General features: G+C 43.7%; 1 protein-coding gene across 1 annotated transcript in view; it reads right to left on the reverse strand.

The window, feature by feature from the left end:
• EHMT1 (euchromatic histone lysine methyltransferase 1) overlaps positions 1 to 14582 on the reverse strand; it is a 95819-nt gene extending 81237 nt beyond the window's left edge. The window contains exons 1-2 of the mRNA XM_065418744.1: positions 14545 to 14582; positions 11358 to 11445 (exon numbers count right to left, since the gene is read on the reverse strand). Of these exons, the coding sequence (XP_065274816.1) occupies positions 11358 to 11445; positions 14545 to 14550 (94 nt within the window). The 5' untranslated portion in view covers positions 14551 to 14582. The remainder of the gene's footprint in view (positions 1 to 11357; positions 11446 to 14544) is intronic.
• Between the last annotated feature and the right edge of the window lie 12009 nt (positions 14583 to 26591).

Here is a 26591-nt window from a genome sequence, read left to right on the forward strand (position 1 = left end):
TGCAATTCATTGCATAGGCATGCAGCTCGTCTCTCAGTTCAAAAAAATCATTCCAGTATTTTTCCCTCACAAGAGCGAACGAACTGCAGTGTGGAACACCGCCATGTTGTGATTGGACCCCATGCCTTCGCAGAATTTTGCGAACACACACCTGCAAAGGGGCTGAGTCTTGATGTAGTTCACAATAGACAAGACCGGCTGCAAAACTTCACCTCGCTCTGGACTCAGAGCTCTAGATGCCAGCTGTTCTCTGAATCATGCAGTGAGTCTATAAAGCAGACGGAGCAACTTTCTTCATCAAAGTACAGACCTGCTTTGTGGGCTGCCACAGACGGAACTCCAACTAGACAGAAGCCCACCGTGCGATGACACGAGATACTTTTGTCTTGCATGTAGCACATGGAACATTCCTTGTGCCGTCTTGTGTCCAGGAAGACGGAGCTAGAACAGAATGTTTGCGAGAATTGCACCCTGCCACGTGTACTGCACAAAAGTCAATAAATGTGCATCACGAACTTCAGGGCTCACATCAACGTGAAGAGCAAAAGCATCCGTGTTTTTCAGATGCTTCTCCAGTGTGTTTTCATGATCTGCTGCGAACACCTCAAGCCTTTGCTTCACTGTGTTGTTAGAGAGTGATACGGCTTTGAGTTTGTTTGCCTCAGTTTCCCTTCACATTATCTTCACCATATCAACTGCAGCTGGCAAAATCGAAGTCTCTCCAGTTGTGTGAGGCTTTTTGGCCTGTGTGATGTGGTAAAACTCACCTCAAATGATGCCTTTTGAGCGCAGTCACAGACGGACATGGCTTTCTTGAACGGCACTTGCTGACGCGAAAGTTCTTCTTTCCAGCGCAGGAAAAATGACTTGGTTTGCCTGAGTGTTCCTTCTGAAGGGTTTCCGAGTGTTTCAGTTAGTTAGGTTTCATGCTTTTGCTAGATAACACCATGTGACATAGCCGGCATTTGGGCCTTTCTTCCTTCTCCCAAACTCCCCGGTGAGGCCATGCTCAAAGAAAGCTTCATAATATTTGAGAATACGTTTCTTGCACTCTCCTTTTTCATTCATAACCGCACCACCAAACTCACTGCTGGAGGCTGCAGCAGAGATTCTGCATCAAAATGACTCCACTGTGCCTCTTATCACAAATCAGAAAGAGGAATTCGCGGCTAGGCAAATGAGGCAGGACTTAGGAAGGCCCCATGTGGTGATACTAGGGAAGCAGAGACAGTGACTTACAATGATTCTTTATCAAGTGCCAACAGGGTATTCAGGGCGGCATAAAAGAAGGTATGGGCCCTGCCTTGAGGAGCTTACAAGCCACTGCAGAAAAGGCTAGCACAGGCTCCGAAGAGCTCAGAGAAGATGCTCTGTTGATAAAGCTGCTGCCCACAGATAACCAACTTCTGCATTCAAGTCTCTCAGCTGGATGCTTGCACAGTCGGATGGTGCACGTGGAAAAATGGCAGCCACACAGCCAACGTGTCCAGACCTGCTTCACAAACGCCATGCCAGGAGGCCACCGTTTTACAAAATAGTGGCCTCCGCACAGTGTGACTTCGCACATGTGGTGCGCGCTGTGTGGAGGCTGCCATTTTGTACATCAGCCTCCTGGCACAGCATGGGTGGAGCAGGTCCGGACATGTTAAGGGTCAGACGGCATTGTCTCGTGGGCTGAACCTGGCTCGTTGGACCTGTGACCCCATCCGCTGATGGCACAGCCCCAAATGGGGATGCAATCCAAATTTTGAGAACTGCTGGCTTATGCCCTGAAGCCTGAGGCTTTATAGTCTTTATACATTTTTCATCTTCTCTAATAATACTGTGAGTATTCTCACTAGCCATTTAATATGTCTCATCCTTTTTAGACTCCTGTTAAGATGCTGGTCTTGCTGATATCTTGTGGCAATGAGTTCCACAGGTCACTTAAGCAGAGCATAAAGTATTTTCTTTTAAAAAGTGTTGCTTTTCTGTTTCATTGAGCATCTCCTCGCTCACATATTATGAGAGAGGGTGAACGGAAATGTCTGATCTAGCTGTATATTTTTACCATGTCTCGTGCTATTCATCTCTTCTCTGAAGTCTGTCTTTTCAATATTTCCTCATATGAAGTTGCTTCAGGCCTCCACTCATTTTCCTCACCCATCTCAGACCCCCTTTTGTTTTTGCTGCAGCTGTGTGGTGGTTTTTTAAATATGGAAAACAGAACAAAGCACATTATTTCACGAGAGGGCATACCCTCAATTTATACAGTGGCATCGTCATATTTTCAGCATTATTTTCTATTCTTTTCTTTATGCATTTGAGAATTTTGGTGGGTGGGTGGGTGGGTGGGTGTGTGTGTGTGTGTGTGTGTGAGTGAGTGAGTGAGTGAGTGAGTGAGTGCGGGTGTTGTTTTTTACCCCACTGCACACTGAACAGAGGATGTCATTGAACTGTGTGCAGTGATGACCAGATCTGTTTCCTGAGTGGTTACAGTTAGTTTAGAAACCAGAAATGTGTCTGAGTGGATACGTATAATCAACAAAAAATTTAACCTCTTCAGTTTTGCTAGGTCCTTCTGAAGTTCTTATTGACTTGCCATGTTTTAGCCAACCTCAATTATCTCTCTCCCAGACATCACCCACTTGTGGCACCACATGTCAGTCACGGTAAGGGTACATCCACACTGCCAAGCAATGAAAGGACTGATAGCACAGTTCGGAGTACAGATGCTGGCTTTAATCTAAATATCACAGGTAACAGCAGTCGCCTAGACTTGGCGCACAGGCTTCCGCACAGGCGAGCAACCGAAGGACATACCCAGGGTCCCTGGCAGGCTTGAGGTTAGTAGTTCGCTGGTATGCTTACCCATGCTGCCAATCATTCCTTCACTGTGCACGGTTGTGACTCCTTTCAGACACAAGGAATGAAACAGCTCGTGTTGACATTTAAATGATCACCACTGGGCCTCGGGGTCAACACCTCGCTGAGATGAGTGGGGCAGTTCTCAGCTCTCGCTCCTGCCTCTCTGCAGACATCTCCTCATTGTTTACACCCCACACGTCGGACGTTTTCTTTTCAAGCGGAACAGCAAGAGAGGGGTTGGTGTTCTTTAATGAAAGCGGAGATTCTGAACAAGAGACTCCTGAGAGAGGAGCCAATATGCCATGCCACCTCATATCCCAGCACTGCCTGCCATAGTGTGCGTTCCTTTCTGTTGGCTTTGATGGTACTGGATAGCTGTCTTTCAGACGGATTCACGTTTGGCTCTTGCGCTGCGATAGAAATGGTCTGTGCTCCTGGCCAGCCTGCCAGTAACTGTCCCCAGGCAGACGGTTTAGGACTAGGTCTAGTTGGTCCTGCCACAGTGCAGGGGGTTGGACTCGACTTCTCGAGCTCTCTTCCAGATCTACATTTCTAGGATTCTATGACAAAGGAGCTACAGCTCATGCCAGCTGCTCTGACCACAGCCTGAGGGGAACAGTACTTACTCTATAGACACAGCTGAGGATGACTAGGTCAACATGACCGTCTCCCCTTCAGTTCGTTTGTGGCTTTCAGCTGGGCACCTAACTCCCTTAGGTCTCGTTGAAAACCATAGACTTCTATCCTCAATTACACTAGCCAGGAAAAACAGCTAGGGGATATGGACTGTCATGCTTCAGGGCATTAGCCAACCACTATGACTGAGCTGAGGAAAACTCTTCTTGCAAGTGAATGCACAGTTGTCCGTTATGGGTGTTTTGTACATTCCCCTGAACCATAAGGCATTGACTTCTACTGGAGACAGGTCATCCGGAAACTGCTGGCCCATCTCCCCAGCCCAGGAAGGGCTAACACCACACCCAGGTTTCTTTCAGGCCCTTACTGCAGAGCACAATTAATTTGAAGACAAACACACACCAAGTAACACCAAAACCAAGTATCAGAGGGGTAGCCGTGTTAGTCTGAATCTGTAAAAAGCAACAGAGGGTCCTGTGGCACCTTTAAGACTAACAGAAGTATTGGGAGCATAAGCTTTCGTGGGTAAGAACCTCACTTCTTCAGATGCAAGTAATGGAAATCTCCAGAGGCAGGTATAAATCAGTATGGAGATAACGAGGTTAGTTCAGTCAGGGAGGGTGAGGTGCTCTGCTTGCAGTTATGGTGTGAACACCAAGGGAGGAGAAACTGCTTCTGTAGTTGGATAGCCATTCACAGTCTTTGTTTAATCCTGATCTGATGGTGTCAAATTTGCAAATGAACTGGAGCTCAGCAGTTTCTCTTTGGAGTCTGGTCCTGAAGTTTTTTTGCTGTAAGATGGCTACCTTTACATCTGCTATTGTGTGTCCAGGGAGGTTGAAGTGTTCTCCTACAGGTTTTTGTATATTGCCATTCCTGATATCTGACTTGTGTCCCTTTATCCTCTTGCGTAGTGACTGTCCAGTTTGGCCAATGTACATAGCAGAGGGGCATTGCTGGCACATGATGGCATATATAACATTGGTGGACATGCAGGTGAATGAGCCGGTGATGTTGTAGCTGATCTGGTTAGGTCCTGTGATGGTGTTGCTGGTGTAGATATGTGGGCAGAGTTGGCATCGAGGTTTGTTGCATGGGTTGGTTCCTGAGTTAGAGTTGTTATGGTGCGGTGCGTGGTTTCTGGAGATTTCCATTACTTGCATCTGAAGAAGTGAGGTTCTTACCCACGAAAGCTTATGCTCCCAATACTTCTGTTAGTCTTAAGGTGCCACAGGACCCTCTGTTGCTTTTTACCAAAACCAAGCTATTTCCCTGACCTAAACTGGCTAGGGAGCCCAGAGCTCTCTCCCACTGCCTCTTTCAGACCTGCTCCAGGGACAGCCACAGATACCAACCTTCTGACTGCAGCTCTCTATAGGCATCATGGGTCTGACAACTGAACAGGAGTAAAGGGGCAAACCACCCTGTCAGAACTCCCAACTACTAAGTCATCCTCAAACAGTCCAGAAGGTGCAGTAGTTCTACTCCCATGTGTGTATAACCAAAGCTTTGCAGCGCACCTGTATAGTTAATCAAGATAGAAGAGCCATTTCCTCAAGATCAGATTGCCTTGCTGAATTCACTTTTAACAAGAGGTCGTTCAAGGGTTTGTGGGTCTTACGGTTTGCTGGTAAGAAAGAGAACTCTTCCCTTCTCAGAAAAAATAAAACAATTAAAGGAAATAGTAAAGCAGAGAAAAGCCCAGTTGAAAGAAAAAGGAAATTGAAAGGGGGATGCTAAGTGAACGAGCGCTCGTTAGTATAAGACTCTGGATCAAGATTTTATATTAGAATTAAGAGGAAAACTCCAACCATTTTGTTCAACCCAGAATCAGGAAAGTTTTCACGCCAAGGGGGATTCTTTTCTTCTTGGTGAAACAGAATTGAAAACATCAGGCCTGATCCCCAGCGGGCGCAAGCCATCACAGCTCCCAGCCTTCGACTGGTCTCTCACTGGGAGCTTTCTATCTGCTGGGCTGAGCCAAACAGGTGCAGGCTGCTTTGAAAGACCAAGCGAGATGTAGCCGGTTGCTCTGCATTGTGAACATTAGCAGAAGAACTGAAGTCATGCCGATGTAAGAGATGATTCAGTAGTTCGTTACACACTGAGACAAACTAGATACGCCCAACCTTAATATAACACAAGAGCAACTTTTTTCTCCATTCACCCCTTTTTCCCCCAAGCGAAGGGCTGACCTGAACTTTTACCCATAGAAGAACTTAATGAAGGTTCTAGTCACCAGTTTGCTATTCTCTAGTAGCTTTTTTCTCTCTCTATTGCGTGGCCTTAGATAGAAAGGAGCTTTTAGTCAACACATGCAGCAAATACTGGGTTTTACTTTGTCTGGGACTTGCTCCCAGGACACTGATAGATGTGTGAAGTTTACTTATTTCTCATTTTTGTGCTGCTAGGCTGAAGCCAGAAGAGCCCCCCAAATTACTGAACTACAACACCGCAGCTCTGCAGTACCTTTCCTTCCAGGAACTCAAAGCACTTCATGCATTACGCTTCCCAAAATGCATGTGAGGTAGGTAGCTGTCTTGCCGTCCTACAGATGGAGAAAACCGAGGCACAGAGAAGTTGTATGACTTGCCAAGGGCCATGCAGTGAGTCAGTGGCAGAGCCGGCACAACCCACACTAACACAAAGCAGCTTTGTTACAAATAACTGCCCCTATGTGGATCTGAATTGATATGGACCTCTGAAGCTCAGGACAAGCATTTCCAAATTGTGCAGGTGTATAATCCATACTCTCATCCGTTAGCTCAAGCAGTAAAGGGTCCAGCTTTTAGCTCCAACAGTCCTGGGTTCAAACCCTGCAGACAGCCCAGCCAGGGATGTCCTTACAACAGGAACAGAATCCAGATCAGCTCCTATTCTAATAGACAACAGTTCTCATCCAACACGAGACGACCAGCAGTCTCATGCTCTTTCAGACCTGATCATGCGAACCAGAAGCTTCTCACTGAATCTTCTTCTTGAGCTAGTTGGGTCCTATTTTACAGATCCAAGAGATTCAGGTAGTTGAGAGACATTTCAAAGAAGCATCCAGACCTCAGGGTGTTTCACCAAACCAAACCTCCCAACCTGGGGAGGTGCCCATCCATCACTGCACCATATGCTACCTCTAGAGAAAACATTCCTGTCAAATTGTCAGGCAGTAGTAATTATTTAATGTTTGGGAAGCACTTGAAAATGTAAATCATTAAATAAATGATATGCATTATTGGTAATGGAATCGGGGAACATTACCTAATTAAACTCATGTGGCACCAATGCTGGTTTATGAAGGTCAGGTTAGAACTATATATACAAGCCACACAGCCAAATAATCATGCAAGCCATAGTCAGGCATGTTAAAATAATGGGTTAATACAAAAAACACAATAGGGAATGGAAATGACATGTCTGGGCCTCCGTACTTGAAATATTCTGTCCCATACCTCCATAAAAAAACTGGTAGACTGAAGGAGGGAGGATGGTTTGAAAGTCCAATACCTCGGGAAGCACCAAGACTGGAAATGCACGTTTTATACCATTGCACACGTGGGATTCTCCACTTTCCTATGATACACGGTATTTCCTTTTAGCCCAAAATCAGTCAAGAGGTATCAAGACTTTCAAGTATCACTCCATTCTGATTATCCTCTTGGTTTTTTAACCCATTAGAATCTAGAGGTTGCTGGTTGAGAACAGCTAGAGCTAGAAAGCAATGGTTTGTATCATGCAAAAGCAGTTTCATATCCCACATCCAAGTGATATAAGGCACCACAGCCAGTTTCTCCTCTCAGTTACACTGGTGCAAAGACTTAAGCACACACATAACTTTGACTTCAATGAGATTACTCACATGCTTAAAGACAAGCATGGGTGCAAATGCTTCAGGATTTGGTCATCAGTCTCTAACTTGAGCGGTTTGTAAGAAAGTGTTTCCTAAAAACACAAACATCGACCGTAGAACTCTGTTCTGGGAAGAGCTGGGTCCACCTGACCAAGAAGGGGAAGAGCATCTTCAAGCACTGGCTCACCAACCCAGTGAGGGAGGCTTTAAAGTAGGTTCAAAGAGGGTAGGTGACAAAAGCCCACAGGTAAGCATAAAAAGGTGACATGGAAATGTACACTAGGGTCACAAGACTCTACACGGGAACAACAAGAAGGCAATCAGTGGGGCAATCTGCTCAAAATCTTAGATGTCTATAGACAAATGCAAGAAAACACAGGAAGACCTGGAAGTATTAGTACCTAAGCTAAACTATGACTAAATTGGCCTCATTGAGAATTGGTGGGATAAATCTCATGACTGAAATACTGGTATAGAGGGGTACAGCTTTTGTAGGAAGGACAGACAGGGAAAAGAGAGAGGCGGCATTGCATTATGCATCCAGAATATATATACTTATGTCAAAGGCCAGAAGGAGGTGGGAGGCAGACCAGTTGAAAGTCTCAGGATAAAGATAAAAGGGGAAAAAAGGGGGTGATATTAGACCACCAAATCAGGAAAAGGAGGTGGATGAGGCATTTCTGGAACAGAAATATCCAAAAGACAAGGCCTGGTAATAAAGGGGGACTTGTACTACCCCTACATCTGTAGGAAAAGCAATACGTCAAACATCAAATCCGTCAATAGAACACCAATACGTTCTTGGAATGTGTTGGGGACAACTGTGTTTTAGAAGGTGGAAGGAGTATCCAAGGGGGCAGCTATTTTAGACTTGATTCTGACCAACAGGGAGGAATTGGTAGCGAATCAGAAGGTGGAAGGCAATTTGGGTGACAGTGATCATGAAGTGATAGATTTTAGGGTTCTAAAGGAAAAAGTGCAGCAGAATAAGGACAATGAACTTCAAAAAAGTAGACTTTTAACATAATCAGAGAACTGGTAGGTAAGGTCCCAGGGGAAGAAAATCTATGAGGTAAAGGAGTTCAGGAACTGCCAGCTCTCTGGAAGGAGTCAAGATTAAAGGTACAAATGCCAACTATCCAGACGTGAAGAAAATTTATAAGTTTATAAGAAAATTTATAAGAAAAGAATAGTAAGAGGCCAATATGGCTGCATCAGGAACTCTTGAATGGCCTGAAAATCAACAAGGAATCCTACAAAAAGTGGAAACCTGGACAAAGTGCTAAGGATGAGTACAAAAGAATAGTACAAGCATGCAGGGACAAAATCAGAAAGACTAAGGCACAAAATGAGTTACACCAAGCATAGGCCATAAAACGCAGTAAAAAGAGGTTCTTTAAATACATTACGAGCAAGAAAATGATGCAGAAGAAGTGTAGATCTTCTACTTAGTGGAGAAGGAGAGCTAATAACTGATGACAGCAGGAAGACTAAGGTGTCTAATGGCTATTTTGCTTCAATCTTCACTAAAAAGGTTAACAATGATCAGATACTCAACACAATTAATATTAACAAGGGGGAAGGAATGCAAGCGAAAATAGGGAAAGAACGGGTTAAAGAATATTTAGGTAAGTTAGATACATTCAAGTCAACAGGGCCTAACAAAAGTCATCCTAGGCCCAGGGGACTTAGGAACTAACTGAAGCAATCTCAGAACTGTTGGCAATTATCTTCAAGAACTCATGGAGGATGGGTGAAGTCTTAGAGGAGTGGTGACAGGCAAACATTGTTCCCCTTTTTAAAGATAGGTACTAAGAAGATCCGAGGAATTATAGACAGTCACCCTAACGTTGATACCCGGAGAGATACTGGTACAAATATTTAAACCATCAATTTGTAAGCACCTAGAGAGGATAAGAGGGTTTTAAGGAATAGTCAGCATGGATTTGTCAAGAACAAATCATGCCAAACCAACCTAATTTCCTTTAACAGGGTAACTGGCCTAGTGGATAAGGGGGGAAACAGCAGGTGTGATATATCTTGATTTAAGTAAGCTTTCTGATGCAGTCCCATATGACATGCTCATAAGCAAACTAGGGAAATGTGGTCTAGATGAAATTACTATACTGTGGATATACAACTGGCTGAAAGACAGGACTCAAAGAGTAGTTCTCAATGGTTCACTGTCAAATTGGGAGGGTGTATCTAGTGGGGACCCACAGGGGTCAGTCCTGGGTCCAGTACTATATAATATTTTCACTACATTATTCAAGTCATTTTTGAAAAGCTTGCCTCTAAAATTTGTGGATAACACCAAGTTGGGTGGGCTGCAAACACGGTGGAGGACAGGATTAGAATTCAAGAGGATCTTAACAAATTAGAAAATTGATCTGAAATCAACAAGATGAAATTCAATAGAGACACGTACATTTAGGAAGGAAAATTCAAATGCACAATTACTAAATGAGGAATAACTGGCAAAGTGATCATACTGTTGAAAAGAATCTGGGGCTTATAGTGGATCACAAATTGAATACGAGTCAACAATGTGATGCAGTTGCAAAGAAAAAAAGGCTAATGTCATTCTGGGGTGTATTAACAGGGGTGTCATATGTAAGAGATGGGAGGTAATTGTTAAAGATATTGGGCATGTTCAGTCTTCAGAAAAGAGAAAACTGAGGGGAGACCAGATAAGGCTTCCAATATGTTAAAGGCTGTTATAATGAGGATGATGATCAATTGTTCTCCATGTCCACTGAAGGTAGGACAAGTAGCAATGGGTTTATTGCAGCAGGAGAAATTTAGGTTAGATATTAGGTAAAACTTTCTGACGATATGACTAGTTAAAATTCTTTAATAGACTTTTAAGGGAGATTGTGGAATCTCCATCACTGGAGGTTTTTAAGAAGAGGTTGGACAAACACCTGTCAGGGCTGATCTAGGTTTACTTGATTCTGCCTCAGTGCCAGAGGCTGGATTTGATGACCTCTTGAGGTCCCGCCTACATTTTTATGATTCTGCAATTCTATGCTGGATTGAAGAGAAAGGGAAAGTGAGATGGTGCTCAGATTGGTATGAATTTTAAGGTCTGATATCTCATGTCCAGCAAGAACTAGAAATATTTTGGAGGGGCCAGTTCAGTTCTTTTCTAAACCCCAGTCCTGGACTAGGGATTAGAACAAAAGTACGCCCATCCAGGCAGAAGCAATGACTTCAGTAATGACCCCATGAAGACAAAAAACAAACAAACAGAGAGATACAGGTTTAAATATGGAGATCAATATTAAATCCTCAGATTGCGTGTGAATGTGTGCAACACACACACAGACTCTGGTTGGAAATACCTTATGTGATGAAAAGCAGGATGTGCACAGCATCGTTCAAGGTAAAAGCAAAAGGGCAACAATACACAAGTAAGGAGATGCCCCATAATGACAGGCCATGTCCCAGTCATTCCCCATTGCTACCATTTCTTCCTGAAGCAAACAGCAAGCTCACAGGAAACCACAAAACAAGCTTCAAGACATAAAAAAAAAAAAAAAAAAAATCAAAACTGATCATGAAGCAATTAGCAACCAACTCCATAGGGCAAGAGCCACTCATTGTCCCCTGAGTGAAAAGAGTTCCTTAAAGCACTTGCTGGATTCTCTAGTATCTAAGGAACTAGTCGTTACTAATATTAACATTAGAGAAATAAAAGGCAGACTTCAGTTCAAACTAGTTATGGATCAGGAGATCAAAGTAACCTAGTCTCCTTTCAGTTTCAGAGGCACATCAGAAGCAGAAGTGAGAAGCGTAATTCTCGTGATGGGTGGGAACAAAGAAACTGAGACCCACATCTGCATCCTTTGGGGGGTGATCCTGCTGCTGAAGAAGCCCATGAAGAGTTCTGCCATTACCTTTAATGGGAGCGGGACAAGGGTCATTAATACACACAGCTCAACTGTCACTAATCTATTGGTTCATTTTTAACCATGCCATACGCAGTGTTCCCACTGATGAGGTTTGGTCCCAGATCAAAGCATGAACTTACCTTCCTCTTTACTGTTGGTAATATCTTTCAGCAGCTCAGTCTTCATGCAGACGTCTTTCCTAGTCTCGGCCTTACTCTGCACTGCTCTCTGGGGTGCGGGAGGAAGGACAGAAACAATTACTGTTTAGCCCAACATCCATTCACTATACATTTTAACAAGACATAATGGTGAAAATATCCTGTTTACATTCCCATGCCAGGGCAGAAAAGTCATGGGCAAACTGCAGAGTGAAAACTAACAACTCCAGGAAACTGCCTGCAAGGTTCAGGTCAAAGCTCAAAAATTCAAAGGCTTGCCAGAGCTGGCAGTGCATCTCATTCGAGAAGGATGTGAGCGTGGATTTTCTTGTACAGTTGAGATCTAAGATCACATGGGGAAAAGATGTGGACCAAGATTTTTCACTAGTGATTTTGGGTGCCCACCTTGACACCCCCTAAAGGAACCTGATTGAAGGTGTCAAGATGGGTATCTCACAGAGACAATCACACTCACTTGTCACTTTTGAAAATATAGGCCACAGTGCCAAGGACTTAGCCAAGCACAGATGATAAACATAGGTGTTTTTCCCAGGTTGAACAGACACAATTTGCAAGAGTTAAATCTTCAATCTAGGAAAGCAACAGTTAATACATAATTTAAGTTTATTGAGTTTAATGGTATCCATTTCTCACCCTCATCTAACTTCTACAGTTTTTGCTTTTTTTTAATGAACACCTGCTATATTATTCAGCCACTGAGGCACTCGGCATCCCGCTGCTATATGGGCTTGGTAGCTACGCTGCTTATCTTATAAATGCCTGGCCATAAAGAAAAGCGCAGCAGCAACAGAAAGGAAAAGGGTATTTTTAAAAAAAAACATCGGCGGGAGGGGCACAATTCTCTGGCTAAAGTGACACGCTAGTTTAAAGAGTAAACACGGCAACTGCCTGGCAAAGCTGCATCTGGTTAACGCAAACAGAACTGTCTGTCTTAAAGGTTGGGGAAGGGCAAGGGTGAAGGGTTCATTTCATGCTGTGTGCATCACAGAAGAATAAGAAGCCTAGGTCAAGCCAACTGTTGTAGGCCTCCACAGAGCGCAGATGGTGCCTGCAGCCATGCAAATCGAAAGGTTTAAAGCACATTGGGCGATAAGGAAAAACCCCTGCCCATCTCCCATAAAGCAAATAAAGGAGATAAGACATGAACACATACACTGTATTGCCCTTTTCATTGTCATTTAAGTCTGAACCTTCCCAGGCTAGCAACACAGCTGATCTTGGGGTTACTATAATCAGCCACCATGCAATTTTTGTTTCCATCTGAGCTCAGCGGCACTGCCAAGTTCCTCTAGGTGTTACTGCAGAGATGCTCTCCCATTATGCATTGCAAAAGCCCACCTGGCCCCTTTAGTAACCATCCTGTAGGGCCCATGCTAATGTCACTGGCTACAGGCTGTTCAGGAAAGAGCGGGGAAGGACACTAAGGCCACAGCATAGAGGGTTAAACAAAATGCTGGCATCATCTGAAAACCAATGGTTAACTAAGCTAATCAGAGGAGAAAGTCTTTAATGTCAAGAAAATCGCCACTTGTTAAAGTTTCCAGGAAAAGCTCCCTTTTTATCTAGAAAAATGTAGCAACTACACTTCAAGTCCTGCCTGGGGAGTTGAGGGCACTCTGCATCTTGCAGAATCGTTCCCCAAATGAGTAATCCATCTCCCCATGCATACACAAACTCCACACAGGTGCATATCCAGGAGATCCCATTTGAGAGGAAACACAGATATTGGACACACTATTTTCAGATTGAAAAAAAAAGATAAAGATGGGGGTTTTTTGTTTGTTTGTTGTTTTTTTTAAAAGAGTGATGTAAACTCTAGTTTAGCCATATGATCAACCTGCCTGAACAAGCCAAGCTTTGGCCATAGGGACACATGCATTTTCCACAGTGAAACGAGCATCAATGCAGCCTGAAGTTTGAATGGAGGCCAACTTCATTTTTGTTAAGACAAGAGTTAAATCCTTATTCTTGATGCACACATGTATACTTAGGTCCCAATTCTCATCTCCCTTGCTCTGGTGTAAATCAGGAGCAAGCCAATGTTATTATACAGGTATAAGACTAGTGCAAGCATGAGCAGAATCAGTCCCATGGTATCTACACAACGACATAGACCCTGGGGTTTTTGCTCATGAAGAATGAATACTTGCCCTTGCTATAGCAAATAAAGAGTCTCAGTATCTCTAACAGGGACCAGTTTGTTTTCAGAGGTTTATGTTATACAAATAAAGCCCTTTTATGTTCCCACCTTTAAAATGATTCCAACTAAAAGCCTCAGGATTTCAGAAAAGCCATTTTTGCTCTACTGATTTACAATCTCTTTCCTTCAAAGTTTGACACCTTTACCCACCCCCAGCCCCCCCAAAATCACACATACTCCCCCTTTCATCCCTTCCAAGGGATATGTTATTGCCACGCAAGAGAAGAGGCCTAAAGGAAAGCCACTGCTAGAACTCTGAAGAAAGAACTGACCATAGCAACATGTCTCAGCTACTGTAATTAACAAGAGTGCCCTGCTGCCCAGAATTCTTGCAAACAAAACCAGCTTTCTAAGAGAATTCCCATCACCATAAAAGAGACTTAGCAGCACATCACTTTCCCAGCTCACAGTCAATACACCTGTGCCCCGCCAGACAGAGTTACTCTAGGTTGCTTTTGACAGGCTCGCATGGTCCATATTCCAGAACCACATCCAAATAGTCCTCATTAACCACGTCAGTTCCACCACTTTCATTTTTCAATAAAAACCAAAGCAAAACCCCAACACCAATGTCTAAAGCAGCACAATGCATCTTTGCCCTGTGGGAGGGAAAGACCATTGGAAGATGTGAAGCAAACTTATCAAAAGGAGGCTACAGCAGACAATTGCTGCAAAGCATTTGAAGCCTGCCTCCCATAAAGCCTGGGAGGAGGCACCTTTCCCCCTTCTTGGTCTATCAAAAGTCAGTTGTATCAGCTTTATGGCAAACATTTTCAGCCTGAAGACAGTATTTACACAAACAGAGCCCTGCAGAATCCACACAACCAACACCACACACACACACACACTCCTCCAAAATCAGCAGGATTCTAGCTTCCCATCCATTTCCATCCAGCACACAATTTCATCCAAACTTGTTAGCAGCAACTTTGTTGTAAGGGTCAATACCTCCATTTTTTTCCCCTTAAATTCAAAGCAAACTTCCCTTTTTGCTCACACTCCACCATGCCCCAATCTGTCGGCTCCTGATTGGCAGAGAAATCTTATACCCACCCTCCTAGCAGAGAAATGTCTGCTTTAACAGCAGTCCCAACAAAAGCCAACTGCCAAGCACAGTCTGCTTCAGAATAAAAGTCTCACTCTCTTTTCCCCACCCCTCCTTTCCTGCAGCCGTCTGTCTCCATTCCACTGCCTACAACAGAGTGATTATTAATCTTCAATCACTGGAGAGCCTCCACAAAGACAATGCACCACAAACCATGAAGCATTTTTTTTTTGCTTTCAAGGGAAATAAAAATTATTGCATCTTAAAAGACAGACTGATTAGGTCTTTAAAAGCCATGAGAATCCAAGGAGTTGTAATAGGGTTGATTATTTTTTTCCCCTTCCACTTCTGGGTACAAGAAATCAGGCTCTCTTTGTTGCTTTAAAACTAAGGCGGCAATGGAAGACGGTTTAGAGAATCCATGTAAAGGGTTTGCAGCATTTCCAAACACAGAGCTAGAAACTCAACTGGTGCCTTTAATAAAAAAAAAAAAGCTGAAAAACAGAAAGAAACCTTCTCAGCCTTCTCTTTGGAAATGTCATTAGCCATCCAGGTTCACTCCATAGCAAGCTGGTTCCAATAAGGTTTACATCAAAAAGACAACACCAGCATATCAAAACTTGTAGCTTTCCTCCCTCCACGAGCCCCCAAGAGAGCAGCGAGTTACATCATGAACCAGAGTTCTCTAAAGGCGGATAAGAAAAGGGATCAGAGTTTGATATGCTAAGGTGTAAACCTTCAGTAGGTTTCTCTTTTTGTCTTAAAATTAACTGTCCAGTAAACTGAGACTTAGAAGAAACATTATCCGCATTTAGATACTCAGCTAGAACAGGTCAATGCGAAGAAGAGCTGGGAGGGAAATAATTCAAGGAAGACTAACCCTTCTCCTCTCAAACTAGGCAGAGCACACAGAAAATTATGTTCTTTAACATTCAGGGCACTATCTGCATCAACACATCTGTTTGCAGACAAGGAAAGAATGACATAGGAGTGATCTTGAATGGCCTATAAAGCCTACAACCAGAAGGTTCAAAGCCTCAATGGATATGTAGCCCGTCTTTCCATGACACTGCTGCCATTCCACTCCCCACAGTCCACCCCCACCCCCCCGTTACAACACCCGGTCTCCCAACAGATCAAATTCTACTCCTAGGCAAACCTCCAGCAAGCACTTCAACAAAGCAGAATTTCACCTACTGTGCAAGGCGGCAGCGAGGTATGCAATATGTACTGTAGCAAGAAAGAGAGGCAAAGCCCTTAATAAATGATGCAACTCCAGCAGCAGTAGATTCACATTCACCGTTCTTTTTCACCTCCTCCCCCCATTTTCTTCCTAAAATCAACTGTCTAATAATATCCTTTGGCTTGAGAAGATAAACATTTAGCAGCTAATTATTTAGGAAATAATTATTAAGAAAACAACTACAGACAAAAAAAGGGGGGGGGGTTTCTTGGTTGGCATGTGAAGAGTGTTAATTTCAGGCGTCTGTACTGGTCATGTCCTGCTGTCCAGTTGCTAAGATTAGGATAAGGCTTGCTGGTGTCACACTGACCATTTCTTAACAGAACAAGCAGAATAACTTCATTCAGTGAGGAGAAGAAAACCAACCAATAATGTACCTGGCCTACAGAGCAGTCACCATTCTCAAAGCCCCTTTTAAGGTTGAGGCCACTTCCTTACAAGCTGCTAGCAATCATGTGAACTGCATCTAAATAAACCATATTCAAAACAAGCACTGCTCTCCTTCTGAAGTTGGCCTTCAAGTCACATTAGTCTTATGATTCTTTTGTTTTATCAAGCAATTCAGAGGACAGATTCATCACACAGACTTTCCCTTCCCTCCCTAAAGATGAATATTTTCTTCTATCAATGAGATTCTCTTATTCTCACTATAAAAAAAAAAAAATCTTCCAAAGCAGCAGGGGTGGGAGAGGAGGGGTTGGAACAAGGTAAAAGTCTCTGCCTGCAAAAGCCAGAAACAGCCAAACACATGCATGAAACGTAACAGTATTTATGTCAAAGGGACTTTTTACAACACAAAAACTTCATAATGGTCTTTGGGCTTTTGTGCAAACAGGTTTTTGCAGGGCCTCCCACTCAGGCCTGCTCAACGTGCAGTTTTTGTACTGATATAACTATGGCAGTTGGGGGGCGGAGGCATTTTTTTTTTTTAATCAGAATAGTGATCTGAGTAAAATTCCTAGTGTGGCTGCAGTTACACCAGTGCAAAAGGTACCTTATACTGGTACAACTTACTTCCCTTCCTGTACAGGAATAAGCTGGTATAAGTACCATTATAGCAGCATCTCTTTGACTATATACCAGGATAGTTATGCCAGTACAATATATGCGTATAGACAAGCCCTAAAAATCAGTGCAGACAAAGGCATCTCCTCCTTCCACAGGCTGAGGTTGACAGAAGTACCAGAGCATTATTCACAGCTGCTGTTTTCCTTGCCCTACCGCTGGAAAAAAATCCTAAAAATGGAGAGTCAGATCCTGCCTGGCAACCCATCGTTATCTGTAGCAAAAGCTAAACTCTCCCACTGGCTACAAACATCCATTTTAGAAACTTCAGGCCCCCAGAAGACTAGCAAGAATAAAATGTAATATGAATGGGTATCCGAAGCAAAGCCCAACGGGTGCAAACACAGATCTTTTAGAACACGAAGACTGGCATGCTTCTCTCATTGAAATTACTCAACCACCTCTTGGAGCCATAAGGCCCACCCCCTACCAAACTGTCATATCCAGCAGAACAGTTAGCTCTCCCTTCCCCTCCAAGAGGAAGTCGCAGAAAGGGTTCACTTCGCATTTCCAACTTCAGAAGCCACGCTGGGGTGGCAGGCGAGAAAAAGACACACACAAAATAAAGTTCTCTCCCCCAGCCCAAATAAGCGTGATTTCTTGGAGCGGAGAGGCCCTCACTCAGGATCACAGCCTCTTCAAACAACTCTTTGTGTCATCTGTTAGTTGTCTTGACCAGGTAGCACTACATTGACTCCTGCAAGCTGAGAAACAGACAGGGAGGGAGGGGGAGGGAGAGAGAAACAAAAAAAGAGAGCAATCTAGGGCCAGTTCTTCTAATAACTACAGAAAAACCTCACCAAGACTTTACTCTTCTTGAAAATGACAAAGCGAAACAGCACGGGTCAGTACTCGAAGTCCTAAAGGTAGGAGATCCTCAGAATCTATCAGCTATGGCCTACAGGCTTAGTCCCAGAAGTATTTTTTCTGCTCTGTCATTAGGATGGAAGCCTGGTCTTTTCCTTCAATCCCCAGAATTGCACTGAATTAGATCATCTTTCTCTGATCACCTCCCCCTACCGGCTGTTCCCTGAGCATGCTCAGCTCGGCCTTGCACTGCCATTTCATAACGGCATTGTTTACAGACACACAGTGACCTGCCATTTTTTTGACAGTAAAATAGAAGCTGCTATTTGCTTCTACTAGCAACAGCTAATTCACAGCCCAGTTCAGACCAAGTCTCTCGTTACAACCAGGATGCAGTCAAGTTCATGTCATGCAATAAAAATCCAATCTGGGGAGGAGAATTATAAACACTGGAAACTGCAAATTCTAACGCTGTGGGGTTGTTGTTTTTTTGTGGTAGGTCAAAATCCACCTGCTGTAAGAATTCAATCTAGCAGGAAAGAGTTAACCCTTTTTTGGGGGGTGAGGGGTCGGGAGATAGACATCTAGGGCTTCAAGGGAAAATGCCAGCCATGATTTTAGCTTCTTCAAATCACAACCATACCTCCATGTCACCTAGAAATCTAATATTCAACCCACTGTGCCATCCTCTGACAAACCTTCCCCTGAAAAAGAAAGGGTTGGGAAGATGGTATTTCCCTTGAATAAATAAGTTGGCTTCATCCCAGCAAATACAGTTTTTCCCTTTAAATGCAAAGCAGAATATTTTCACAGGCACACAGGAAAACGAAGGAGGAGGGGGAAAAGTTCCTCATTTAACACCAAGAGCTCCATGAACAGCCTTGCAAGGCTATTAAAGCTACTCTGTGTTCCAGTTCTCTCTCTCTCTCCTTTTATGCCTAACCTCATACTTTACAAGTGAAAGCAGCTTCAAGTTGTGAAGAAGAGCAAATGCCAGAAGAGCCCTAAGTTTCCTCATCCTTGGAACAAGGACAATTTGTTAAATGCTTCCTTTGCACGAGGCATTCTACTGCTCAGACACACAGTATGGCAGCGACTCAGGGAACGTTTGCATGTGAGACTTCTCTTACACCTTCCCCCCCCACCATCTTCCACCTCTCTGATGGAATTTGAAGGGAAAATGAATCGCCTTGGATGAGAGGAGGGGGAAGGAACTGCCTAAACAGCTCTTATTCAGCTCCTAGAGCATTCAAAAGCTATCCTGCTATCAACGTGGGTTTTTTACACATTCCTGTTAGCTTATACTGTGTGTGTGTGTGTGTGTCTCACTCCTGCTGCTTTACTGACTACTGTATGTTTTGGCATGCATTATTACATAGGGAGTGTACCTTCCCATAGGATCCTCCTCACCCCCTCTGCCCCCACCCCAACACCACCTCAGCATAGCCAGAGACAAATCAGGCTGTCTAGCACACCACAAGAAGATCCAAAGTGCTAGAACAAGAAGTGAAGTTCAAGTAAAAAGTGTGTGTGCAGGGGGTGGGGGGGGGGATAGGTTCATAACAGAGGGAAGAGGGAAATGGGTCTTAGGGAAGATCACATTACAACTTCCAGGTTCTCCTTTGTGAAGAGGAGTTGATTTCAAGCCTCTTTAAAATGTACAGTAATAGAAAGGACTTCTGAAAATTATATTAAGAGCCGTAAGTTCGAGATTTGACTCTAAGGGTATTGACAGTAGATTGCATAGGAAGAACACAAGCTCCTTCAAGGCCCTACAGCAGTTAGCACGTATTTTTAAGTGCTTCAAGTCTTTAGTCTTTAATGGAAGGCAAGGTTATTCTCTGATTCCTGGTTGAATAGAAGTCTCCATACTAGTTCCTTGACCCTTGCAAGTATCAGGAGAAGAGAGGGAAGGGAAGGAAGAATTGTTTAAGAAAAAAAAAAAAAAAACAATAAAAGGCACCTGATGTCAAACCATATCTCCCTCCTCCCCCTTACAAACCTGCTAGTCACAATGGCAGAGGGTCTTAAACACCTTGTTTATTTGAATGAAATATTTCCCTTCCACGGTACAAAGAAGCATGCAATCCTTTTTCATTAGGAGATGGTACAGTACAAGAGAGGTCACACTGGCATTGGGACTCTTGCAGCATACCAGTTGCCATACAACCAGCCCAGATGTTCAGGTTCCATGCAATACCCAGATACAAACAGCACCTCCGCACCGCAAGCCCAATCCTTCAAGAATACTGAGCACCCTCAGGTATCAGGTCCAAGGTAAGCTGGAAGTCTTATTTTGATCACCAAGGGCCTGATCTGCAGAGGTGCTGAGCATTCCCAACTCCAGTGGAAGTGAGTAAGAGCACCTGTCCGCAGATCACCTCTGAAAATTGGCATGTGACTGTTTTATATATAAAATCAGCTGAATCCTCCAGCAAGTCCTGACTTTCCTCACATAACTAAACATCAGCTACATTTCTGACTCATCCAGAGGAAGCTACGTAGATTTATATAGATTAGACTAGCAAAAAATTCGACTCACCCATTTGCTTGGGAAAAGTGAAAAATAATTTTGAGGGCAAGTTCAATATCATTTTTCTATCCAGAATAACTATGGCAAGGAGAGGCAAATACACAGTGGCCCTGGGCTAGTAAGTTTTCATGAAGTTTCTGGAAGGCTGGTTTAGGCCACGTGTACTGTAACTACATAAATTAGCATAATGCTCAGTTTCATATGACAGGGAAAAACAAAGACCTAAAAACAAACAGGTGTATGGCTATTAACCCTAACACTGCTGAAAACTGACCCAGAATTTTAAAACAGAACAGAAGGTTACAGGATGGGCATTTCAGCATCAGCTTTTGAAAGCATTTGCAAGGTTTCAGTCTGCAATTCCAGACTGCCTAAAATGCTTAGGAATATTCCATCATGCCGATATCATCATGGCCATGATAACATAGGAGCACTCTTAGCACCACAGTCAGTCAACGTTATCTCAGCATTTCTATCACAAGCCTACTTGCAACCCAAAACACATTCTTTCTGGACTGCAAATGATCACTCGCTTTCAGGCAGGGAATTTGCCTTTTCTTAGTACTATCTTTGGAAAAGAAACCTGGCTTGTCTCTTCCCCAACAGCTTTAATACACAGGCTCTCAATATGCATTCAAAAGAGGAAAAATGACATTCTTAGGAACATTTTCAGAGTATCGCATAAACAACAGACATTTGGAGCAGGGTGTTACAGACCGTCCGTCATTTCCCCTACATTTGTAGGACAGATTTCTTTAGGATGGTATTTTCGCCTTTTCTTCTTAGTTAGAATGTGTGTGCATGTACACACTCATGTGTGTGTGTGGGAAGTAACATTAAGCAGATTTTACAGGCCTAGATTTTACATACCAGCAGGGGTTGGTAATATCATCAATTCTGGAAGCTCTGCAACAATCAAGGGACAACACTGAAGGTCAAGGATGGAGTATATCCCCGTACACTGAATGTCCTCCTTTTTGTCCATGGTAAACTAGACCACAAGGCTCTTTATACACAACGTAAACAAAAAAGGTACATGGCAGAACTAGGTGTGAGGATTTTAGTCAACATTTTCAATCATCTGCCAGCATGAGCCTTTTGCCATAAAATAAAATGAAATATCAATGGTTCAATCATTCCCTGATCTGGACTGCAGGTTATTGAAAAAGGATTCTTTCCCCACAATAAAATACAATCTTCATCCTCCTACCACCCCAAAAGCAAAACTGTAGGCTTCCTTGACATAAGCCAAGACTGTCAAAATGTTTCTAGCAAGCAGGTGAAATGTGGCTGCAGGCCCTCTCCTTTGTCTTTGAAAGATCAGCCTTCGAACGGTTTAAAGACTCCAGAGTTTTTTCCTCTCACTTCTATGAAATGGGGAGGAGAGTTCACACATTCGAAAGAGAGACTCCATGCTAAAAAAAAAAACCCCAAAGAACTCCCCAACAAATTAGGTAAGTGAAAGACTCACTGAATTTGTAGAATCTGAGTGCGCAAGCGTCCTTCGCCACACATAACTTAAGACCCAGAATTGTGTACAACAGTCTATTGAACAAAACATTCATCAGAAAAAAGTCAGAAAGTATGCAAAGCAAGCTCCTGAGCAGGTTACTCTAAATCTCCTCCTTTGAATGAAGCCCCCTACACATCGCCCTGCATGCTGCATCAATATGTAATATAGTTCAGCTGTGCTGTTCTTCCTTGCGTAGGGCAAAAAATAAATAAAAAAATCCAGCCATGATTATCTTAACTGTCTTCCTCCTCTCAAAGGTTTCTCCTTTACTACCTGACAACAGTCTGTCTGCGGACACAACCTGAGGGAATCTGCTATTTATGACACATGGAGCATGGACACTAGAAGTTACTGTACCTGCAGACATCTGTTGGCTTCTTTTGATGAAGACTCAAAGAGTTGCATATTCCAGATCCTCATGAACAGTGATTCAGTTTCTGCTCATGTGATAAAAGCTCCCTCTACAGAGTGAGCATGCCCAGTGGAGACCATTTCACTGCTCACTCCAATCTGCAGCCATTTCACAGAGAACCTGCACACTTCAGGGCTTCCATTGGAACAACTATTATCTCAGGCATCACAGGGATACTGCCTCTGTCCTGGTACAATACACAGTTAATAAAGATAATCTGTCAGCATTCTGACATAATGCCACGCCTAAGACTGATCACTAGCCTGAAAAAACCTTTTAAAACCATGCAATAATGTGTTCTGTTTCAGTGGCCTTCAAGAGTAGCTCTTGCCTCCAAAAGGAGATGCTGCATATTAGCATTTAAAATTGAAGACACTCGTGCTAATTATATTTTGTGTAATAAACTGTGCACCCTCTGAATGCTGGGCTCAATGCACATGGGTTAATCGGTAAACGTACAGTATCCAACTGAAAGTGAACTTGAGATACATATGATACAACTAGCTCAGCTAGCAAGATAAAATAAGAAGTTTTAGCTTCAAAATCATAAGTAGTTTGTCTCTGTTCCATTTAACAATTAAGCACAAACTCTTGGCAATCCCCATATCTGCTAAAGCTCCCAGTCAAACTGCCTGAGTAACTTGCAGGAACATCTGTAAGCAGAGATCAGCTGGACTGGATTCAAATGCAAGAAGTGACATATTTATCATAATGCAAAATGGGGGGTTTTCTGTGTTTAATACTTCTCAGGAAAACCTCCCACAGAGAAGGGAGGGGTAGGGAAGGACAGAGGAGAAGAGAGAAGGAAGGGAAATTCTTATATAGAATATAATGTCTCCTGTTAGTTCTTGAATATGGAAAATACAGCTTTCCCATCAACTAGGACTGAAGACTTTTCTCTCAAGATTAAAACAAATGCTCATTCAACTTACTGCACCACAATGGACTGAGATGAAGAGGAAAACCTAGCCTGTGTCAGACCTTAAAAATCCAGAGCAAGATACTGAAATGTCCAATGATTTTATTTTCCTCAGACATTGCATGAGAATCAAGTGTACTAAATTCTAGTTTTCACATTGAGTTATGAACCCATATCTGACTAGATTCCCCTTCTTTCCTCTCTTAGCCCTGGTCTACACTACAGGGTTAGGTCGAATTTAGCCGTGTTAGGTCGATTTTATAATGTCTACACAAGCAACCCCGTTCCGTCGACCTAAAGGGCTCTTAAAATCGACTTCTGTACTCCTCCCCAGCGAGAGGAGCAACGCTAAAATCGACCTTGCTGGGTCAAATTTGGGGTAGTGCGGACACATATCGACGTTATTAACCGCCGGGAGCTATCCCAGAGTGCTCCAATGTGACTGCTCTGAACAGCACTTTCAACTCTGATGCACTAGCCAGGTACACAGGAAAAGCCCCGGGAACTTTTGAATTTCATTTCCTGTTTGGTCAGCGTGGCGAGCTCAGCAGCACAGGTGACCATGCAGTCCCCCCAGAATCGCAAACGAGCTCCAGCATGGAGCGAACAGGAGACACTGGATCTGATTGCTGTACGGGGAGAAGAATCTGTGCAGGCAGAACTCCGATCAAAAAGAAGAAATGCTAATATATATGCCAAAATCGCACAGGGCATGATGGACAGAGGCTACAACAGGGACACACAGCAGTGCCGCGTGAAAGTCAAGGAGCTCAGGCAAGCCTACCAAAAGACAAAGGAGGTAAACGGTCGCTCTGGGTCAGAGCCCCATACATGCCGCTTCTATGATCAGCTGCATGGCATTCTAGGGGGGGACCCTACCACTACCCCACCACTGTCCGTGGACATCTGCAAGGGGGGAGTCTCACGCAACATGGAGGAGGATTTTGTGGATGAGGAAGAGGAGGAGGAGAATGTGCAGCAGGCAAGCGGTGAATCCTTGTCCTTCCCTCCTCCCCTATCCCACGCTACCCCACCTGGGCTACCTTATCAGTTATCTCCCTTTTTTTTTTTTTTTTTTTAATTAATAAAGAAAGAATGCATGGTTTCAAAACAATAGTGACTTTATTTCCTTTGCCAGCTGTGATCGAAGAGGGAAGGGTGGTTGGCTTACAGGGAATCAAAATCAACAAAGGGGGCGGGTTTGCATCAAGGAGAAACACACACAACTGTCACACCATAGCCTGGCCAGTCATGAAACTGGTTTTCAAAGCCTCTCTGATGCGCAGCATGCCTACCTGTGCTCTTCTAATCGCCCTGGTGTCTGGCTGTTCAAAATTGGCAGCCAGGCAATTTGCCTCAACCTCCCACCCCGCCATAAAGGTCTTCCCCTTACTCTCACAGATATTATGGAGCACACAGCAAGCAGTAATAACAATGGGAATATTGGTTGCGCTGAGGTCTAACCTAGTCAGCAAACAGCACCAGCGAGCTTTTAAACGTCCAAAGGCACATTCTACCACCATTCTGCACTTGCTCAACCTATAGTTGAACTGCTCCTTACTACTGTCCAGGCTGCCTGTGTATGGCTTCATGAGCCATGGGAGCAAGGGGTAGGCGGGTCTCCAAGGATAACTATTGGCATTTCAATATCCCCAACAGTAATTTTCTGGTCTGGGAAGTAAGTCCCTTCTTGCAGCTGCTCAAAGGGCACAGAATTCCTAAAGATGCGAGCGTCATGCACCTTTCCCGGCCATCCCACGTTGATGTCGGTGAAATGTCCCTTGTGATCCACCAGTGCTTGCAGCACCATTGAGAAGTACCCCATGCAGTTCACGTACTGGTTGGCAAGGTGGTCCAGGGCCAAGATAGGGATATGTGTTCCGTCTATTGCCCCACCACAGTCAGGGAATCCCATTGCAGCAAAGCCATCCACTATGACCTGCACATTTCTCAGAGTCACTACCCTTGATAGCAGAACGTCAGTGATTGCATTGGCTACTTGAATCACAGCAGTCCCCACAGTAGATTTGCCCACTCCAAATTGATTCCCGACTGACCGGTAGCAGTCAGGCGTTGTGAGCTTCCACAGGCCTATCGCCACTCACTTCTCAACAGTCAGGGCAGCTCTCATCTTGGTATTCCTGCACTTCAGGGCAGGGGAAAGCAACTCACAGAGTTCCAGGAAAATGGCCTTATGCATGCGAAAGTTTTGCAGCCACTGGGAATCATCCCATTCCTGCAACACTATGTGGTCCCACCAGTCTGTGCTTGTTTGCCGGGCCCAGAATCGGCGTTCCACTGTATCAACCAGCCCCACTGCCGCCATGATGTCCCACTTGCCACATCCCGTGCTTTCAGGAACGTCTGTGTCCATATCCTCCTCACAATCGTCCTCGTGCTGCCGTCTCTTAGCCAGGTTCTGCACATACTGCAGGATAATGCGCAAGGTGTTTACAATGCTCACAACAGTAGCGGTGAGCTGAGTGGGCTCCATGCTTGCCATGCTATGGCGTCTGCATGGGTAAACCAGGCAAAAAGGCGCAAAATGATTGTCTGCAGTTGCTTTCCTGGAGGGAGGGAGGGGAGACTGACGACATGTACCCAAAACCACCGTGACAATGTTTTTGCCCCATCAGGCATTGGGAGCTTAACCCTAAATTCCAATGGGCAGCGGAGACTGCGGGAACTGTGGGATAGCTTCCGTGAGTCGATGCTAGCCACAGTAGTGAGGACGCACTCTGCCGACTTAATGCGCTTAGTGGGAACATACACAATCGACTGTATAAAATCGATTTCTAAAAATCGACTTCTATAAAATCGACCTAATTTCGTAGTGTGGACATACCCTTAGTGTCCATAACAATGCATGTGACTGTCATGATCTTTTATTGTCGCAAGCTGAAAACAGTCTCAATTTGCTCTAAACCAAGTATTTATTGCACCATTCCCCATATACAGTACGTTTGAAAAGTTGTAATGGTTAAACAACAGCAGGAATCTTCCATAGTGCTGCATCAACTAAAACAATATTATTTTCCTCTGTCCAAGCACTTCAGACAAGTTTCACTACCAAATGGTTAAAGTACACCAGTCTAAGCTGAGGGGATAAAATTGATAAAGAAAGAAAATTTGAGATGACAGAATAAAGCAAGGATATCACTTTCATCCACTGGGTTTTTGTCTGATTCAGCTTTAAGTTGTAATACATATATAATGGGATTTTTTTCTGGCCTTTCTATCAATCACTGGAAGTTGTAACGGTAACCTATTTAAGACAAAACAAAACAAAAAAACCCTGACAATTCAGACAGAAATGTTACAAAAGATTACTGTGGTTCTAACCAAAGATGGCTTTAAAATAGGTCTAATATTTCCTCTATACCTCTTTATGGCATGATCTTACAAAACTAACATTAAAAATGTGGGAATGGATACAGAGAAATTCATTACAAATGCAA

Source organism: Emys orbicularis, chromosome 18 (assembly GCF_028017835.1).
Source record: "Emys orbicularis isolate rEmyOrb1 chromosome 18, rEmyOrb1.hap1, whole genome shotgun sequence".
NCBI lineage: Eukaryota > Metazoa > Chordata > Testudines > Emydidae > Emys > Emys orbicularis.